Raw genomic sequence first — 18,718 nt, forward strand, 5'->3', positions numbered from 1 at the left:
ATTTCCCACCTCGCCCCCACCCACGCCTCCCCTCCTCCAGTCCACCCAGCCGGCTGAGTGCTCTTCACCCTGTGCTTTCTCCGGCTCGGCGCTACTGACTGGTGGTGGAATTACTTGTTTCCTTGTCTCTCCCCCATCTACACTGAGAGTTCTAGGTCTTATCAGTTTTTGTGCCCTCAACATCCAGTGAAAAGCCTGGTACCTAATAGATGATTGGTAAATGTTGGTTGTCACGATCCACAGCGGGGAGAGGGAATGGGTCACAGGACAGGAGAGCGGTGTCAGTTGTTTCAGTCTGGAGGGGCCCTGAGCAGGCCTGGCAGTGGGGAGAGGGAGGCCCCTGCGCCTATGACCACAGCCCACCCCAGCGATATCCCACACCTGCCCCAGTGAACAGCATGCTCTGAGAGGGAGACAGCAAACTTCTATTGTAAGGACGCATGTCCCCAGTCTCCCACTATCCCTGTGGTGCCAAATGACATGTGCCAAGAGAAGAGTAAGACTCAGTTCTCACAGTGACCTAAGAAGCTGGCAGTATGTACACACAGCCCAGAGACCCCACACTGCCATGCTTGGGCGTGTATCTAGCAGAAATCCGGGCACCAAAGACAAGCACCTGAGTGCTTCTGAAACCTGATAGGAAAAAGCTCCCACCTGGAAGCAAACCCAGGCATCCATCAGCAGTATAATGGATCAATGGCCTGTGGTATTCACGCACTGGAACGCTTTACAGCATCAGAAATATACAGACCAGAGCTCCGGTCAAGGTGACTAAGCCTAACAGATGCACCAGCACTGGAGGCCAGGCAGAGAATACACAGAGAATTCCCCATATATGCACCTGCTGGGCAGACAACGCAGGACCAGTGTTAGAGCCAGGATGGGGGTGATCTCTGTGGAGGAGGGACTGGGAAAATGATCGACAGTAGCCAAAGAAGGGGTTCTGGGGTGCTGGTGGTACGCTCCTTCCTGACCTGGAACACAGCTGTTTGCTTTGCTTTAAATCATTGAGTTGAACATTTACATTTGTACATGTTTTTGTATGTATGTGTGTTATTTTCCAATTAAAAATTTTTGAAAAAACATAGCTCCCTCGGAAGGAACTCTGAACAGTGGGTGAGGGAGTCAGGTAGTGAGAAGCTGGGCGGCAAAGGTGAGCAGAAGAGTGTCTGTGTGTATTCAAGGGAAGAAAGCAGCTCTCTCCTTACTATGCCCCAAGGTCGGCCATGACTCACTGCACCCAAGAGCAGATAGAAAACAGCAAAGGGGAAACCCAAAGAGCAAGCCCATCTGGGGACCCTGGGCTCAGCCTGAGAGACAGCGACATGTGGAGGCGCTGCAGGGGCGGAGGAACGAGTGGCCCTTCGACCAGGGCTCGGAAAGGACTCTGGAGTCCCCAGGTGGAAGACACTCCGAAGGCAGCGCCCCCTGCTCTCATGGGCTCCCTGAAGGACCTCTACTTTGGCCCGGGGCCTCCAAGTATGACGCATGCATACATGCAGCCCTCCTGAACCAGTGTTTTCTTTCCTGAGCTGCTCTGCCCCGGAGCGTTCTCCTCCCACTGAACTTAAATCCTTGTCTTGGGGGCATCCAGTAAGGTACCCCAGATCGTCCCCTGGGGTTCCTGACTTGGGTCTGCTCCTACTTCTCTACCTTTCCCTCTCAATAGGGGAGGTGAGGCCCATGTCCCTTGAGGTCTGCATTTTTCTAGTTTAACCGGACCCAGTTCCGTGTGGAACAATTTTGTATGATTTTCCATCCCGGCTGCCCTCCTTTGGACCAACTCCAGTTATTCTGTGTCACTCAGAACTAACTGCCAAGCAGAAGCCATCACCTCGTTTCCACTGGACAAAAGGCTCCTTCAACACAGCCAACTAATTGGCACTTTTGGTGGCCACACCATGCTCCTGGGATGATGATGGCATGACAGTGCCAAGCTGTCCCCTTGGAAGCTGTGGGTCCCCATCCCATTCCACAAAAGGTGGATCTCTGGACCTAGAGGCATCCCTTGCAACATTGCTTGAAGCAAGTCTAGCCCCTCGCGCTGCTGGGCCCAGGTTTCTATGGTTTCCATTTCCGTGGCCTGAGCACGTTTGCTGCCCACACCTGGGTTGGGCCACATCACTGCTGCTTCCTTGGCACATGTGTGGCTGCCCCCCCCCCCCCGCCCCACTGACGTCCCCACTGGTGGTGCGCCCCAGCCCATGCTGCTAGGAGTGGGGCGGAGGCAGGCCGTGGGTGAGACCAGTCTGGCTCTCTGATTCACAAGGCCTGCCGGCTCTCCTGGCGCTGGCGGGGAGATGGGAAGGGCAGGTCAGCAGATGGCCATGGGCCATGGGCCATGGCCATGGGGGAGCTGCTCCACTGGTTCCACCGTGTCGAGGACCAGACGATCATTTATGTCCTGATTACCAAGGACAAGCAGGAGAAGTCATGGGAAACTGTTTCTTCAGCTCTAAAACAACAAATGTATGTGAGGCTGCTCAAGGTTCAGATGGGGGTGGGGTCTGGAAAAAGTGCATGACAGGCAGGACGGGGGCCAGACCAAGAGCTCACGCTCACTCACTCTGCTCAGGCCCGACTTCTCAGTGTTTCCTCAGGGGCCAGGCTGGGCTTTGCTTGTCAGGGGCTGGGATGCTTCGGCCACCCCCGGATCACTGAACTCGGAAAAACCTGTCCAAAACAGAGAAGGCCGTGGCCTCTCTTCTCCTGTCACCACTCATGCACATTCTATGCCTTCCACAGTGCACCTTGCCAAGCCTGAGAGGGAGGGAGGTCTCTGAGAAGGAAAGTGTTCCTTCCAAGACCCAACTATGACATTTCCCAGGCCCCATCCTAACCCTCAGGGCCCTGGAGACAGGAAGTGCAGTGACTCTGGGGCAGAAACAGCTTGTGTGGCCTCTAGGTAGGATGTGGAAGAAACAGAGTGAGGCCAGGAGCTGTGAAGGAGATGGGGCCTCAGTGAGACTGTCTGGGCCTGTCAGGGAGGGTGAGGTATGGGGTCAAGGCCAGCTCCCTCCCTAGAGGCTCCAAGAGGAGAATCTTCTAGAGCAGAAGAGGAAGGCCTGCTTGGAGGCCTCCTTGTGGTACCCTGGAATGTGTCTTGGGAACATGTCTGGGCTATGGGAAGGGGAGGCAGGCAACTCTGGGTGCTGGAATGAGCCTGGCCACTCCCAGCCTCCCTCCCTTCCTTCTTGGACCTCAGCTTGTCTCACTCAATCAACTCCGGGCTCTCACCCACTCTCAGGGCACATGCTCTTCACCACAATGTCAAAGGAAACTTGCTTTCCTCCATTGGATCTCTTCCTGGTGAGCTCAGCACCCTCGAGAGAGGCCTGCTGCTGTTACTCTCCGCAGCTCTGCCCGCAGGCTCTGTGTGGAGATGGAGCTAATAAGGGTTAGTGCCTATTTCCCAGGTACCTCGCGCCGGGTCAGATGCCCTCCAAGCCCAATATCACGTGGTCCTCATGGGAACTCGGATGGGTGCAGATGGCAATCATCCCCACTTCACAGAATTGGAGATGGTGGCTCCGAAAGGTTGGGACACAGGCCCAGGGTCATGTGGTCTGGAAGTGGTAGAGCCAGGCTGGGAGCCCCATTCACTGTTCCTGCGTGCTGGGCGCGCCACACCATTCCTCCCACCCCAGGCCTGTCTCAAAGCAGCGGTCTCCACTGAGAGCTGTAAGAGCCTCAGTGCCTGGGGCAGAGGAAGGTCATCTTGCCTGGCTTCAGCCTCTGGGGAGCCAGTTTGGGCTAGTTCCTTCGAGGGCTCTTTGCAGACACACGAGCCATCCATCCATCCGAAATTTAATGAGAGCCTACTGTGTGCCTGGAACAGTTCCAGGTCATGGAGATACATGAGTGACTAAGCAGGAAAAGATCTTTGTCTTCACGGAGATGATACTCCAGGAAGGGAAGCAAAGAGTCAATTCTCTGGCATATTAGAAAGCAATGACTCCATACACAAAAATGTAGGGCAGTGCTCTGGGCTGAATGTGAGTCCTTGAAATTCCTGTGTTGAAGCTCTTATCCCCCATGTGATGATATTTGGAGGTGGGGCCTTTGGGACATCTTTTGGCCACGTGGGTGGAGTCCTCGTGAACTAGATTAGCACCCTTATGAGAAGAGACGCAAGAGAGATGATGTCTCCCTCTGCTGTGTGAGGATGGGTGAAAAGGTGCACACACCTGCAGACCAGGAAGAGGGGTCTCAGTAGACACTGCCCGCTGCTACCTTGATCTTGGACCCCCCAGGCTTCAGAGCTGTGAGGAATAAATGTTGATTGTTTAAGCCTCTCAGTCTATGGTCTTCACGTTCTAGTAGCCTGAATGGCCTCAGACAACCTGGGAAGGGAGCTGGGGAGCGGTGGTGAACAGGTAGCCGCCGAGACAGCCGTCAGAGTGATCCTCGCTGGGAAGGCTCGAAGGAGAGGACAGTCCCTGTGCCCCAGAGCAAGACTCCCATAGTGCAGAGGCCTGATGAATTCAGCAAATGGCACAGAGGCTGGGGAGCAGCTCAGATGTGGAGAGGGAGCAAGAGATGAGGCCCGAGAGGTCCTTGAGGGAGGGGCAGGTTGTGTGGGGACTCACAGCCACTGAATGGACTTTGACTCTGAATATGGTGACAAGGGCCAGCCACTGCCGGTCAGACTGACGTGTTCAGTGGTCCACTCTGGCCGCCGTGGGGAGTGGGGAGCGTTGAGCATTGGAGGGAGGAAGGAAGCAGGGAGGCTGTGTGCGGGCTCTGGTCCTCATAGCTGGGGCCCTGCCCGCAGTCCCTGGGCCAGTCCTGGGCTCTGAGGGGCTGGCCCTGCCCTCCAAGGATGGCACTGTCCCTCGGTTTACCAGTCCAGTCAACTAAATTATTTGTGTAATACATACAACTACAGGATGTGGAAACACACAATACTTTTAATTAAAGAATTTAAATAAGGGCAATTAAACCTGGCAGGAGAGATGCTCCAGCACACAGAGAGCTTAATTGGAATGGAAACCGAATTAAATATGGAAACAGCATTAAAAAAATCAAAAGCTGAATGTATAGAATTAAGGAGACTAATAATAATTCCTAGAGGTGGGTTCCCAGCCCCCAGCCTAGTTCCTTCTCCTTCTGGGCCTCTGTGGAGTAGTCCTTAGGAAGGGCTTGAGAAGTGCGTGGGTAGAAGCAAAAACACAAGACTCTGCTCCTGGTCTTGGCTCTGGATTTGTGTTTTGCCGTGGTGCCGTGACGATGTGCACAGCAGGGCTGGGGGAGCTGCACTTCAGAACCCCTTCGGCGGAGGCACCTGGGAGCTGACCCCAGATCTCACAGACATGCATCTCTTCTCTTAGTTTCCCCAACTATGTGCCTGTGCCAGCTAGAGGTTTCTTAACTAGACCCGTTCCTCCTGGGGTATAGGCTGGGTACAGATTAGACAGAGTCCCTGGAGGGCTTATTTACTGTGGATCACTTCTGGGTCTACCATGGGGCCCGGAAATGGGCCTTTTTAAGTTCCCAGGTGCTGCTGCTGCTGGCGATGCTGGTTGGGGGACCCCAAACCAGCTGTCACCTTCTCTCCAGGAAGGATGAGGCCTGGCTTGTCACTTGCACTCGGGACCTGAGGAGGAGCAGCTGGAGCACTGGCGCTGAGCACTCAGGCTGCTCTCCTGTTTCCCTCCAAGGTGTTCAGAGGAGGTTGTGTGGACGGACGCCTGTATTCCACAGTCTTCCCTGCTTATTTCAGAGCTCCCGTGCCACTAGCCTCCCTAATGAATTTTCCACAAGCAAGTGGCCCGTGGGTCTTTGGCTTTAAGCATGGTGGGCCTGGGAGTTTCCAGGTTAAGTAGTTAATGATTAGTAATCGGACTTCAAAGCATGGGTGGGACGCAGGCCCTAGCTTAAGAAACTCTGAGATTAAGTCTTTTTGAAGAGGAAAGTGGTCTTTCTGTATTATGAATATTCAACACTATATTTATTCAATAAGTGCTTTGACATTTATTTTCCTTAAAGGAGACTCACCAGTGCCTGAGTGAGAGTCTGCCTGTGATTTGCCGGGAAGGTCCATTGGACCGAAGACGGGGTAATGGCAATGTCAAGTGCCAAAAAAAAAAATAAGGTGAAGGGGGTTACGGAGATAGCAGTGTGGCTGGAGAGAGCTTGCTGAGGAGGCAGGAATCCAATCAGTTCACACACACCAGTGACCAGCTTGGCAGGGAGACTCCAGCACCAAGTGCCCACTGCAGCTATCCATTGGTTTCTAGATTCTAGAGGCAAGACAAAGGCACCATGGGATGGTGGTTTTGAGCACGGATCCAAGAGGCAGAATTCCTAGATTTGGCCTTGGACAAATGACTTAATCTCTCTGTGCCTCAGTTTCCTCATCTGTAAAATGAGGATAATCAAAGTCCCCACTAGCATTGTCGTGGGGAGTTATGTCCTATTTATAAAGCAGTTACAATACTATGTGGCACCTAGCAAGAATCATATAAACGTTGGATAATAAATTTAAAAATCTTACTCAGGTCTGAATAGGGGGAACTGAGCCATCATACCTGCTCCTGGCTACTGATCTCTGTGGCATGAGCAGGAGGAAGGGGGGGTGTGCTGACTGCCATAAACTGAAAATCACAAACTTCTAGGGCCCACGCAAGGCTCTGACAGTCCTTCAAAACCGGACAGTTCCACATTTGCCCCTCCATATGACATGGAAATGAAAAGGTGTTTTATTCCAGAGCCATGATGAAATATCCGATTATAGTCTTTTCTTTTCAGTACAAAAGGTTCTCGAAGTCGGACTTCTTGACAGCGACTGGGGATCAGAGCAGGAGAAAAGTCAAGGCCTCCTCCTCCTTGTGTGTTGGGAAATTCTTTGGCAGCATTAGCCATGCTCCTTGGGAAATGTGTTCTGCAACTAGGTTCTTTTTTTTGAGTGGGTTACTCGTCTTGCATCAAATTATCAAATTAGACCCCACAAATCAGAGCCAATCATCATGGACATGGAGGGTTGGCTCTGCACTCAGCTGTCTTCCAGGCAGTGTCCTCAAACTCTTGAAAATTTCTTCTCTCTTGGCATTAACAGACAACTCTGTTGTTATCCTTGATGTTCCCCATTTGGAAAATGCATAAATACTTCACAGAGAATGAGGCGAGCACAGGGGCTCAGGTGTGGGGACAGCTAACCATGGGAACACTGATCTATGTGCACTTGGACTCCCAGAGGGGCCCTCCTGCCATTGCCACCAAAGAACCCAAAAGCCAGGAGGTGTGACGGTGCACTCCCCAGTTTGGAAGCAGCACGAAATACAGTCTGAATATCCCGATGTTTCATGAAAGCCCCATTTTAAAAAATATTTACATCAATTTGTACTCTAGTCTGCACGGTATGCATACATTTCCACCTCCCTACTTCAAATCTGAGGTTAGAGAAAGAAGTACATTTTCACCCTACAATTTTGAGCGCCCCACTTAACACATGTCCATTTTGCAGTTGGGATGTACCACCCTCTGAAAGTGTTCTTTGCCGGAACAAGGGATTTCTCCAACTAAACAGGGGCCTCTATTAGGTTGAGATGTCCTTTTTCAGTGTGCACACATGTGTGCAAGGAGAGAAATCACTGGTAAAATTTTGTCCATCTTGAGTTTCTCACAGACCTGCCTTGAGACCTGGTATGCAGGAGGCCTCTGGTTAATATTTGTGGATTTTTTGAAAAAAGAAAGAAATCCTTCATTCGTTAATAGCACGTTGCAGGGCTCCTCTGTCTCAGCTCTCCATCAGGTGCTGGAGACCCTGGACACGTAAGACAGCCTGACCTTCTGGTGTCATGGTTGATGGAAGAAAAGGACGTGGAAATAATGGAAAAACAATTGCAGAAAGTAAGGTGAAGGTGGCCCTCATACAAGGAGTTCGGATCATTCTCGAACTTGTCCAGTATTTGCAAGTCCCCACTCAGAGCCAACAGGGCTAGACTGCTTTCCAGTGCATATGGCAGCCCTTCAGCTGTTAGAAGGCAGAGCTGAGATGTTTCTGGTCTTCTGGGTCCAACAGTCTGCATTGCTTCAACCATGCATTTAGGTAGGTAGGTAGAATTTAAGGAGGTTGGACCTTAGAAGACTCACATCGTAACCCCCCTCCTACGGCAAGAGTCCCGTTACAAGCATCTTGAGGAGAAGGCTCCGGCATTTGCTTCACCATTCAAAGGAATGGTAATCGGGGCAGGGTGCATCTGGAGAGGCAGTCTGTTCTGTTGCTTGGCAGGTGTCCTGCCACAAAGTTCTCTGCGTACTCCCTCTCCTTCCATGGGTGCCGGGCTCACTGACTAAAGGCCTCTTTCACTAACTCTTCATCACCAAATCTCAGAATCCCCCAAATCTCAGTATGTGGGATACTCTCAGAAGATTGAAAGCCTCCATAATTTATAGGTATCAGTTTAGGACATTCTTTATACCAGGAGAAATCACAAGCTAGAGGAATTGCAGAGGCAATAACGACGACGTCTGGTGGTCTTGAAATTCTATCATGTGTTGATGTGGGAAATGTTAGCCCTCTAGGCACAGGTATGTGCCTTGAGAGGGATGATGCTGGCTGCCCACCGACTGTTCTGCAAACCCAAAGCCTAGGGTGGTCCTGGATGCATAATCTCCCCCCACCCCACAACTCCCTTCATTTCATCCATCACTACTTCCAACAGACCACAGCAATGTCTCAAAGTCCCCCCAACAGCTATCTGGCTCCATGACCCCATGACAACTGAGTCTGCTCCATCTCTCACGGGAATAATGGGTCAGCCCCCTAACTTATTTCCCTGTCTCTTTTATCTCGGTCCATCCTACACTCTGGTATCAGAGGGATTCAGACCCCCTTGTGGCAAGCCATGGCTTAAGATATCCCCTGGATCCTCCCTTTGCTTTTAAGGTGAAGTTGAATTTGTTGAAATGGGTTTCAACAATTACCATTCTCTGCACCCAGACTGACTCTTATGTCTGATCTCTCTCATGTTCCTTTGGAAATTCCAAGTTCCGCCCGCACCAACGTTGGATTTCTGTTCCTCAAACATGCACTGTTTTTTCTTGCCTTTGCCCAGGCTGAGCCTCGACATGGGATGTTCTCCCTTTTTACACCTGGGAACTGTCCTACCAATTTCAAGAACCGGATCAAAGAAGCCTTGAATGTGAAACCATCCTGGAGCCCATCAAGCCGGGGTCCTGGCACACCACACCTCCCTCATTTCTGGTCTCATTGTCTATTCGGTTGCATGTTTATCTGCTCAGGAGCTCCTCTAGGGCAGAGGCCGTGTCTGCCTCCTCTCTGCATCCCTCCTGCGCAACCCCCGTGCTCAATGAATGTTTGATGAATGACTGAAGGAAAGAATGTTCATCATCAGAAAATGGCTCATCAAAGCCCTGTGCATCAGCATTGCCAAGAGATGTTTTCATCAAGTGTGGTTGCTCAGTGTCAGTATCTCACGCTGTCCTGATTCATCCTGAGCATCGGAAATTCAGAAGAGCTTGCAGGGGATAGAAGAAAGGCATTTTATTTGTTAAACAGAAAATCAGGGTATGAGATGGAACGCTAAGATATGCAAATGCCTGTCTTCTTTGTGGGAGAACCTGGGAGAAATGCACTAGATTATTTTGAAATTAATTCAGCCTGAATGTCTGCGGAGTTTAAATGCAGCCCTCAGGAGAGTAAATAATGCAGAGTGTGAAACCAGAAAAGAGATTTGAGATGCACCAGCAAAAGCTTCTTTCAGCCCAACTTCTGCACCCGATCATTCTACTTGGTAGGGTCTCTATGTAATTTGCAAAGATTAAAACCTGTTGCAAGAGAATTAGCCCAAGCACATGATTTAATCACGCAAGAGGCTTCCAGCCTCCGCTGGCCTTGTCAACAGTAGTTCCTAACCTGTGAGGGCTTGTGGACAGATTCCAGGTTGCTTGGCAAATATCAGTTATTTTGCCTTAAACAAAAATTTCACGTACATTAATCTTTAAAATATCAAGCGAGAGTGGCTGCTCTGGGTTTGCAAATTAGGGATTTAAAAATGTGATTTCCAAAGAGTTCTTCTTGGGAGGAGGATCAAAGGTGGGACTGCCAAAGCACCCTGAGAGTTTAATTGGATATATGTGTAAGTGGCTGAAAACTGCCCAGGCTCCAGGATTCCACGTCCAAAACACTGCCTGCTTTGCTGGTCACCGTGTCCTTTCAAGTAGGAGTCACGTGAGGCTGCCTGTTCCAGGCCACGCACTGAGATGAGGAAAGGAAAGAGCTGGATTTGGGGGTGTCTTTGCCTTGAGGATGCCTCTTTTAGGGATATGTTCCTTTGTTTGCCCCAGTCAGTGATGGACAGAGGAGCTGACGGCGAGCCAGAACCACCAAGGCCTCTGGAAAGGGAGAGGAGTCACCTCAGCCTGAGCCTTGGGGCATGTCTGTCTGGGAGGGTTGGAAAAAAGGTCTATGTGCCCGTGCGTGGGGCTGGGCTGTGAAGCAGCCTGGGTTCGGGCGCAGCCAGCCTATTTGAACTCGAGCTCCATCTCTCGGGCTGCATGACCTTGGACAGGCGAACTTTATCTTGTTTCACTGTTTTGGTTATGGAACTGCTTGGCTTACTAACACCGCACTTCCCAAGGCTGAGGCTCTACCGAGCTCTGTTTTCCGGGTGATTCTGGAGTTCCTCCAAGGAATGAGGCTTTGCAAAGGGGTCAGGAGCTCACTCCAGTTCAAGAGCACTTACCCAAGTGACACAGGATCCCCAGAGCATCAGGTGCCTGGCTGGCCCCTGGCCTCCTGGGGCTATTCCAGAAGCCCTGAGCTCCTCCTCCTTCTCCCTGCCAGTTGAAGCGGCATTTACTTGTCCATTAGAGGCCTCCCAGCCACACCTGTCAAGCTGCCCAGCCCATACCACCAGAAGCTGGGCTCCCTGGGGCAGCCTCAGACCTTGCCCCAAGAGGAGATCTTGGTGGCCAGGCAGGGCCCTAAGGACCCCGGGGTCACTCACGGAGAAGAGGGGAGGAGGGAATGGCTACATGTTCAAACTGCATTTTAGCCTCCTGCTAGCTTTTCTGTCTGCCTCTCCCCCAACCCCCTTCTACAATTTCCCCCTTCCCATTCGACTCCACAGTCTCTAACACAGGGGCATTCCAAAGCCCGAACCTAAATAGGCCAGTCCCCTGCTCTCCATTTTCACTCCCATAAACTCCAGGCCCATGGTGTCCATGACCTGGCCCAGCTGCTCTTCCAGGCTCCTCTGCTGCTACCCTGCCCCCACCCCCAGGCCCTGCAGGTCCCGGCCACACCTGGCTCTCCTCAGCTCTCTGAATACAGCTGGGGTTTGAGGCTCCACAGCTTTTGTGCATGCTGTTCCCTCTCCCTGGAACACCCTTCTCTACTTACATATGGCGCAAGCTCCTACGCACTCTTCAAGGTGAAATACCGTCTCTTCTGGAAGGCCCTCAGCCCTGCTCCAGCTCCCCACCCACCACCTTCCTGTGCCATTTCCTTTCTAGTTCCCAGGGGCCCAGCAGGCCTGGCTGAAGGCAGCAGAGAGTGGCCTGACGTAAGCCCCAGCACGGAGCCTCCGGACGGGACGATCTCCCTCTCACCTTGGCAAAGTCAGTCCCACTCACCTTCCCGGGGACACACAGGTCCCTTTTTCTCTGTTGCCTCCAGGCTGCAGGCATGTGGCCTCTATCTTTCATATGTGGCCTCTAGCCTGAGCTGGGAAAGGACAGCCACTTGGCCACAGAGCACGCACCCAGCCTGCGTCCCTGACCCTATGCTGCCGGCCCTCTCTCGGCCTCTCCATGTAAAGGAGGGCCGCAAGGGAAATGTAGCCGCGGCCCATGTCACTCAGGGCTACACAGCCTGTGGACAGGTGACAAAGGCAGACCATGGAGGTGAGACAGCTGTTTCAGCCAGATAGAGGGAGCCACGAGGAAGCTGTGCCCCATGTTCTCCAACCTCAGCCCCGACCCTGACCTTCTCCCAGGTGCTGCTACAAACATGCCCCGACTGGAAGTAGAGGAGAATGTAGAATAATATGTGCACAGGCACCCCCAGGCCCATGCTGGCCTGCTATTTACCATCTTTGCATCTGTGTTTTCTCCCGTGAAACGCGGGGGGATGGTCCCTGCATGCGCAGCTGTGGTGAGGCTTAACTGAGCGGCGAGGTGTCCCCCGCTTACAGAGTTGGGCACTTAGGGAGCACTCTGTGAAGGCTGGCTGTTGCTCTTACAGGGACGGATATTTACAGTTTACAGTGCTCGGTGAAGGTCACGTGAACAGGAAGGAGTACCGCTGCAGACCCAGCCGAGACTCCGAGTGGCCGCACGCATCTCCTACCTGCCCCCAGAAGCCCATTTGGCTCCCTGTTCTGCTCCCTAGCAGCTGCTGCCCCAGGGTCACAAAACCCTCAGCGGGGGCTCTTGCTCTCCAACTAGCTCCTAAATTTATGACCTTGTTTTGAACTCAGTATTGATGTTCCCACTCATCATCTAGGACCCGACTCAGTCCTCTGGTTGTACATACCCAGGTCACAGGACCAAGGCTGCCCATACCCGTAGAATATGGCGTGGCTGGGGCCCCCACTTCCCTGCCCCTCCCACCAGGGGAGAGTGACTACACAGCCTCTTCCAGCCCCCAAGAGCCTCCTCCCCAGGAGGAGCAACTTGCTGGGAAGCTTGGGTCGGGGTCCTGCCACTCAGTCCCACAAATACAGACATTCCCTTTCTGACTTCCCTGGAGGCATCCCCCACATACAGTCCCCGATGCCTGAGAGCGAGGCGGGTTCCTCACTTCCTGTTCTGAACACTTCCTCTGCATCCCCTGGGTGGTGGGTGTCCCTGCCTATTGAGGGAGACCAGCCCTAACTTAGCAGATGCCCTGGGGGCTGGGATGCCTCTGGGCTGAGGCAAAGGTTCTCTTCAAAGTGGGGTCACTGTGGGCTGTCTCCAGTTGGGCCTCTTGATCTTTGGGCTACATTTTATAATCGGGTCAACGGAGAGCAAGGAGTCAAATATGGGCCTTAGAACTGATGGAGACTTAACACGGGAATGCTGTGTCCACATGCCCTGAGGAAGCCTTCTCTCCTAGAGCAAGACCATCAAGCAGAGTGGGGCATGGGTCAGGGATGCCTCAGCACTGCCTACACCTGGGACACTGGGCTTCATCTAGGGAGAGAGAATGTGTGGAGGAGAAAGGTGAGGGTTTAAAGTCAGAGTGGCCAGAGTCTAAGTCCCAGCCCTACTCCTTACTGGGTGACTTTGGGCAGATGACTCCCTCCCTCTGAGCCTGTTTCCTTATGTCTACGAATTAAATAAAATGATAGTAAAAACAACAACCACAATTTCCCCTTTAGAGCCAATATTAGGAGATAGTGAGCTAACCATGGATGCGAAATCCCTGGCCCAGAGTAGGTCCCCAGACAATCCCGGGAGCTGGCCCTGAGTCACAGGCTCCCCGCACCATGTCCCCTCCCCCCCCCCCCCCCCCCCCGCAGGCTCTGGGGCCCCTGTGGACTTCCTGCCTGCTCTACACTCTGGCTACTCTCGCCAGCGGCTCGGGGGCTCTTACCTGAGAGAACTGCCAGTGGAGCTTCATCCTCTTGGCTTTGGCGTAACTGCACTCGATGAGCCGAGGCCGACTGTTGACATCCACCAGGCACCGGTTGTCGTCGTCGTCGACCGTGGGGCTCAGGATGCCCACGTGGATCTGCTGACTGCTGGTGTAGTACACGTTCTGTGGGGCGGGGCAAGAACTCCGGTAAGCATAATGACGTAATGACTAATGACGGAGAGATGGGAGGGTCCAGGGGAGGACCCTGGACTGCTCCCTGGGCTGCTGGCAAAGGTAACACAAGCCTGTGGGCTTCACACGATTTTCTGTTGCAGTGGACAGGAAAGCTTTTTACATCCTGATCCAGGATAGTCTCTGGTCCGCATGTAGAACTGAGACAAAATTTTCGAGACCCGAAACTTAGTCTTACCATAGGCAGTGCAATCTGGTATTTTCCATTCTATTCTTTCCCTGAAAAGCATTGGTCATAAACTTTTAAATTGATTTCACCACCCACAGTTTAAAAAACATGGCTTGGATCCATGATTGCAGGCTTGCTGATTTCCTCCCTCCATAAATGTTTTGTACAAGATTTGTGCTTGGCCTGTAGATACGAAGCAAGAGACCCGTGCCAGGCCTTAGGCAGTTCAGAGTCTTGTGTGATCCGAGACATGGAACATAAAATTTCCATCCAGATTACAACTGTGTAGAGCAAGGGTTGGCAAACTTTTTCTTAAAGGGCCGGGTGGAAAATATTTTTGGCTCTGCAGTGTGTTGGGTGGTCCCTAAGGCTGCTGCCAGATTTGGTGATTCAGTAGGACTCCCTAGACTGCCCATATTTGTACTCACAATCATGATTTCTTATAGGAAAAGGATATAAGTTTTATCAGCAAAGGGAAAAGGCACATAGGGCAAAGTCAGGGGAAAACCAGGTGCCAGCTCCCCAGGGTCCTCTCCTAGAGGTCATACAGGTTGTGCTTAATTCCCCCAGCAAGGAGCTGAGACAACACAGGTGAGATGTTTTCTACTGGGAAAGCTCTATAAACTGAGCTGGATTTTGTTTGTTTGTTTGTTTTGTTTTGTTTTTTGTTTTTAATCAGGGCTGGCCACATAGGCAGCCTCTGCCTAGTATATACCCATATTCCAGACTCCCAGGAGCAAAGCAGGTGTTTAGCATAAACCTTATTATTTGTATAGTCTGGTTGGGCATAGCAAGCTACTCTTACACACCTGGGAATGGTGGGAACCCTTTTGAAATACAGGTTCTCAGATGCCTGTCAAGGGCCACCATGGTAAGTAGATCTTTCAAAGGACACAGTCAGGCCTGCTGTGTTAACTCTTTTCTGCCCAGAGGGCCATACTGTCTGAAAACTCAACTCTGCCATCGTAGCCTGAACACAGCCACAGACAATATGTAAATGATGGCTGTGCTCTGAGGATGCTTCATTTACAATAACAAGGGCTGTGCACAGGCTGTAGATTACTAGCCGTGGTCTAGAGGAAAGCCACATGATCTCTGACCTTCAAAGTTTTCAGTCACTTCTGTGAAGTGGTTCCCCAAAAGGGCTCTGAGTGGACAAGTCATAGGGTTCTGTGAGCTTTTCTCTTCATGTTACTAAAGAAATTAACATCCCCTCCCCTTAGGATTAGGCCCCATGGGCAAATTGAGATAGTATATTTCTTTGCTTGAGGTTAGAGTTAGGGTGGGCCCTCTTATTATCTTCGTATATTAAACAATTCACACTGGTAAATATTTTTGATTCATTCCAAATGATAAAATAAGTCATTTCTTGTTTTAATAGAAGAGGGTGGTTGACAAGGACTTTTAAACATGAGTACATGACAAAAAAGGGACTGTGGGGTGAGAAGGGCAGTGCAGGGAAGGAAGTAAGGGGTGGTTCTTGGGGGGCATGTTCTTCCTGACCCTTGGAAGTCCAGGGAGGGCATGGAGAGGCAGGCGGGGTTACCCTTCAGACCTAAGAAGAGCCTCAGGCCAGTGTATGACTCAAGGCCCCAACAGGAAACAGATGACACACTCAGGGTCGTAGAATCCAAGGAGGGTATAATAAAGGCATAATGCTCCATGGTGTGGGTAGGATGTAAGGGAACCACAGAGATTGTAGAGTTCCCTGAGGATAACAACATGGAGCTGTTACCACTCCCAGACCCAAAGGGATGAGAGAAGAGAGCTGTTACAAGACTCTGTAATAGGAAAGTTCTAGAGAGAGGATTGACTTGCAAGAAGGCTTCAGGGTGGGAGGGGCTTGGGGATAATGGCGAGTGGTGGTGAATAAACACTTCAACTTTACTCTCCCCTCCCCACTCTGTTCTTTTTCTGGGTCAGCCCATTGGTAGAACCCAGCTGGAAGCCAAAGAACATGGGAGCCCATTGAAACATTCCATAAATTCAGCCTCCTAGGGTAGAAGGGGAAAGATGGAGAGTAGATCTGGAGAGATGAATAGGAGACGCTCAGATAATCTTATAAGTTATTAGATTTGGTGAATCCATGGAAATTGGCATTAAATTACTAAGATGATTGATTTTTCCCATAATAGAGGTGAAGAATCATAGTGATCAAAGTTCTGAGCCCAGGCCAAATGTGGAATGCCTAGATTCAGTGTGGAAATATGACCGGAACAGAGGCAAGAGGAGCCTATTCAACACCTATATTGGGTAAGGGACTCTCCATTGTGTGGCCTGGGTTTCCGGTTCACCACCAAGGAAAGCCGATGACCTGCTGTGGCTTCCGGTTTATTGGAGGTGATGGAAAATACGATGTCAGGATTTAGGAAGTTAAACAGATGCTGTTAGGCATCTAATCCATCCATCCATCCACCATCCACCCACCCTCCATCCATCCACCAATCTCTAAGTTGAGATCTGAAGATAACAGAGATGAGAGAGCCATGCTCCCTCCCCTGGAGGATCCAACAGCCACGATGGGGACACTAACATATCAGGAAATAATGGCTCTAAACACTAATATGAGCATTGTTTCTGTTTCCTCCACTGGCCTCTCCCGACTCTTGGTACTTTGAAAAGAGAAATAAAAACTCACCACCTCCAGAAAGGCTTCTGTGAATGTGCCAAAGCCTAGAGCCCCCACCTGCCACCCGGGCCTCTTTCCAAGAGTACAGAGCGGTTTATGCCCTTGCGTGGAATGCAACCACGTTCTGTCCTCAGGACACGGGGCAGCTCTTTGTCACCCTGCACACCAGGACCCAGATTTCCTGAGGCTCAGGAGTGTGGGCTGCCCGACCAGGACTGCCAGGAAGCAGTTACTGATACACCCCTCCCCTTCCTTCATCCCTGTCATCAGGGCTTGACGGCGGTCTCCAGGCCAGTTTCTGTAGACACAAGCAGCTACCCAGGTAATGGCAGAAATCAGTTTTGTTCACTCAGCTTCCAGAAGTGCCTGGGGGAGACGCTCTGAGAGCCTGGCATGCACTTACTAGCTGGTTTGGCTGTCACTGGACCTGCTTCTTGCTCCAGAGGCTGGGCAAATCCTAATAGGGACAGATAGTTGTTTGTTACTGAAAAGCAAACACAAAAGTGCCTCTTGGGGGCTCCGCGGATCAGAGAGAGCGACTTGGCAGAGGCAGAGGCTCTGTGATTCAGCAGAGGCTCTGTCTTCCTCCCTCCAATCCCTCAGAAGTCCAGCCGGCAGTGGACCGAACCGGTAAATGGCCTGAACACAAAAGAGGGGAAACCGTTTCCTACAAGATGCCCCACTTTGAGTACCAGCGGGGCTGGGCTTTCTGAGTCATGGGCAACCTGGAAGATTTCAGCAAGAAATGACTCAGAGCTGTGGCTCCCAGAGAGGGACAGTCTGGCTAACCAGGGGGGGGATCTGCAATGTCTGGAGACATCTGAGGTTGTTGCAATGGAGGGGAGGGACGCTGCTACCGGCGTCCAGGGGGTAGAGGTCAGGGACCTCTGAGTTCGCTGTTCAGCCTCCTATGATACAGGACAGCCCCTGCCCTGCAGCAGAGACTTTTCCGACTCTGGACACTGAAGGCGGTGGTTGTGGAGAACCTCCGCCTTAGGTGGCTGGTAACAAAACTTGTAATGTGTTCAGCTCCTACTCTGGGCCAGACACAAAGCGACAAGCATGCCTTATCCCACGGACTCCTAAAACAACTCTAGGAGGTAGGAGCTACAATGATCCCGGTCTTGGAGATGGGGAAACTGAGGCATGCGACATTGGGTAAAAGTCTCACAGGTGGAATAGCTGAGATTTACATGGAGGCAGTGTGAGTCCAGAGCCACGCCGGTGACCACTCACCTTGCTCCCCTGCCTCCCCTGGGTCCCTGCAGCACCAGCAGCCAGGCCGAGGGGGCGGGGGTGAGGCCAGGAGGCTAGCTTAGGAAGCTTCCCATGGTGAGCCACTTGAGCTCTGAGAGAGGACTAAGGAAGCAGCAGAGGGCTGGAGGGCCTTGTGCCAAAACACCTGTGATACAAGAGTGTAAGAAGTGACATTTTCCCGGTAACTCCCATCAGTGGCGGAGTGTGAGCCAGAGCCTGCCTGGGGATGTTTCACAGCCCTCCCCCCACCCAGGTGGGGTGGGGGAAATATAGAAAAGACATTCCTACTACTCCGTTCTTCCTCTGCTGCAAATGACAGACCTACTCATTTCCCACGCACTCCCATTCACCTGGACAGGGCTTCAAACCTGATCTGGGCATTTCATTCTGATGCTTGCAGGGAAAAGAGAAAAAGCCCTGGCAGGGGACTGAACAAAAACATCCGTGTCTTGGGGCTCACACCAGTGGAATTCTCCCCTTCCTCAGGCTGGGAGCAGGAGTCACAATGAGTGGCTGAGCGGGATAGCCAACTGGGGAGAACACGGTGCCCCTGGGTGCACACTTCTGCCCTGGGGGGCCATGGAGCCAAGGTCACACAAAGACCCCCAGGGCAGAGGTGCCCCTTGTTCTATCACTTCATCTCCTGGATAAGCAAAGGCCCCCAACCCACCGGATGCAGGTGGGCCCCTGGACAGAACCTTGCCGGCTGTCCTCCACACGCCTTTCTCTACCTGGCAGGTGTGGAGCGGGGACTGGCCTCCACCAGAGACAGGTATGGCCTCCCATGAGATCTGCCCCAAACCCACATCTGACAGCACCACACGGACAGACACGTCCACTGGCCCCTGGAGCTGCCCAGGAAGGGAAGAGGGAGAAGAGAAGA

The 18,718-nt window shown here is 52.0% G+C and overlaps 1 protein-coding gene across 3 annotated transcripts in view; it reads right to left on the minus strand.

Moving 5' to 3' along the window:
- Nucleotides 1-18,718, minus strand: part of GALNT18 (polypeptide N-acetylgalactosaminyltransferase 18) — a 353,102-nt gene that overhangs the window by 11,663 nt on the left and 322,721 nt on the right. For all 3 annotated transcript variants that reach the window (XM_059136267.1, XM_059136258.1, XM_059136271.1), the window contains exon 10: nucleotides 13,547-13,711. In XM_059136267.1, coding sequence (XP_058992250.1) covers nucleotides 13,547-13,711 — 165 coding nt within the window. The remainder of the gene's footprint in view (nucleotides 1-13,546; nucleotides 13,712-18,718) is intronic.

This window comes from Mustela lutreola, chromosome 1, assembly GCF_030435805.1.
Source record: "Mustela lutreola isolate mMusLut2 chromosome 1, mMusLut2.pri, whole genome shotgun sequence".
In the NCBI taxonomy this organism is placed as follows: domain Eukaryota; kingdom Metazoa; phylum Chordata; class Mammalia; order Carnivora; family Mustelidae; genus Mustela; species Mustela lutreola.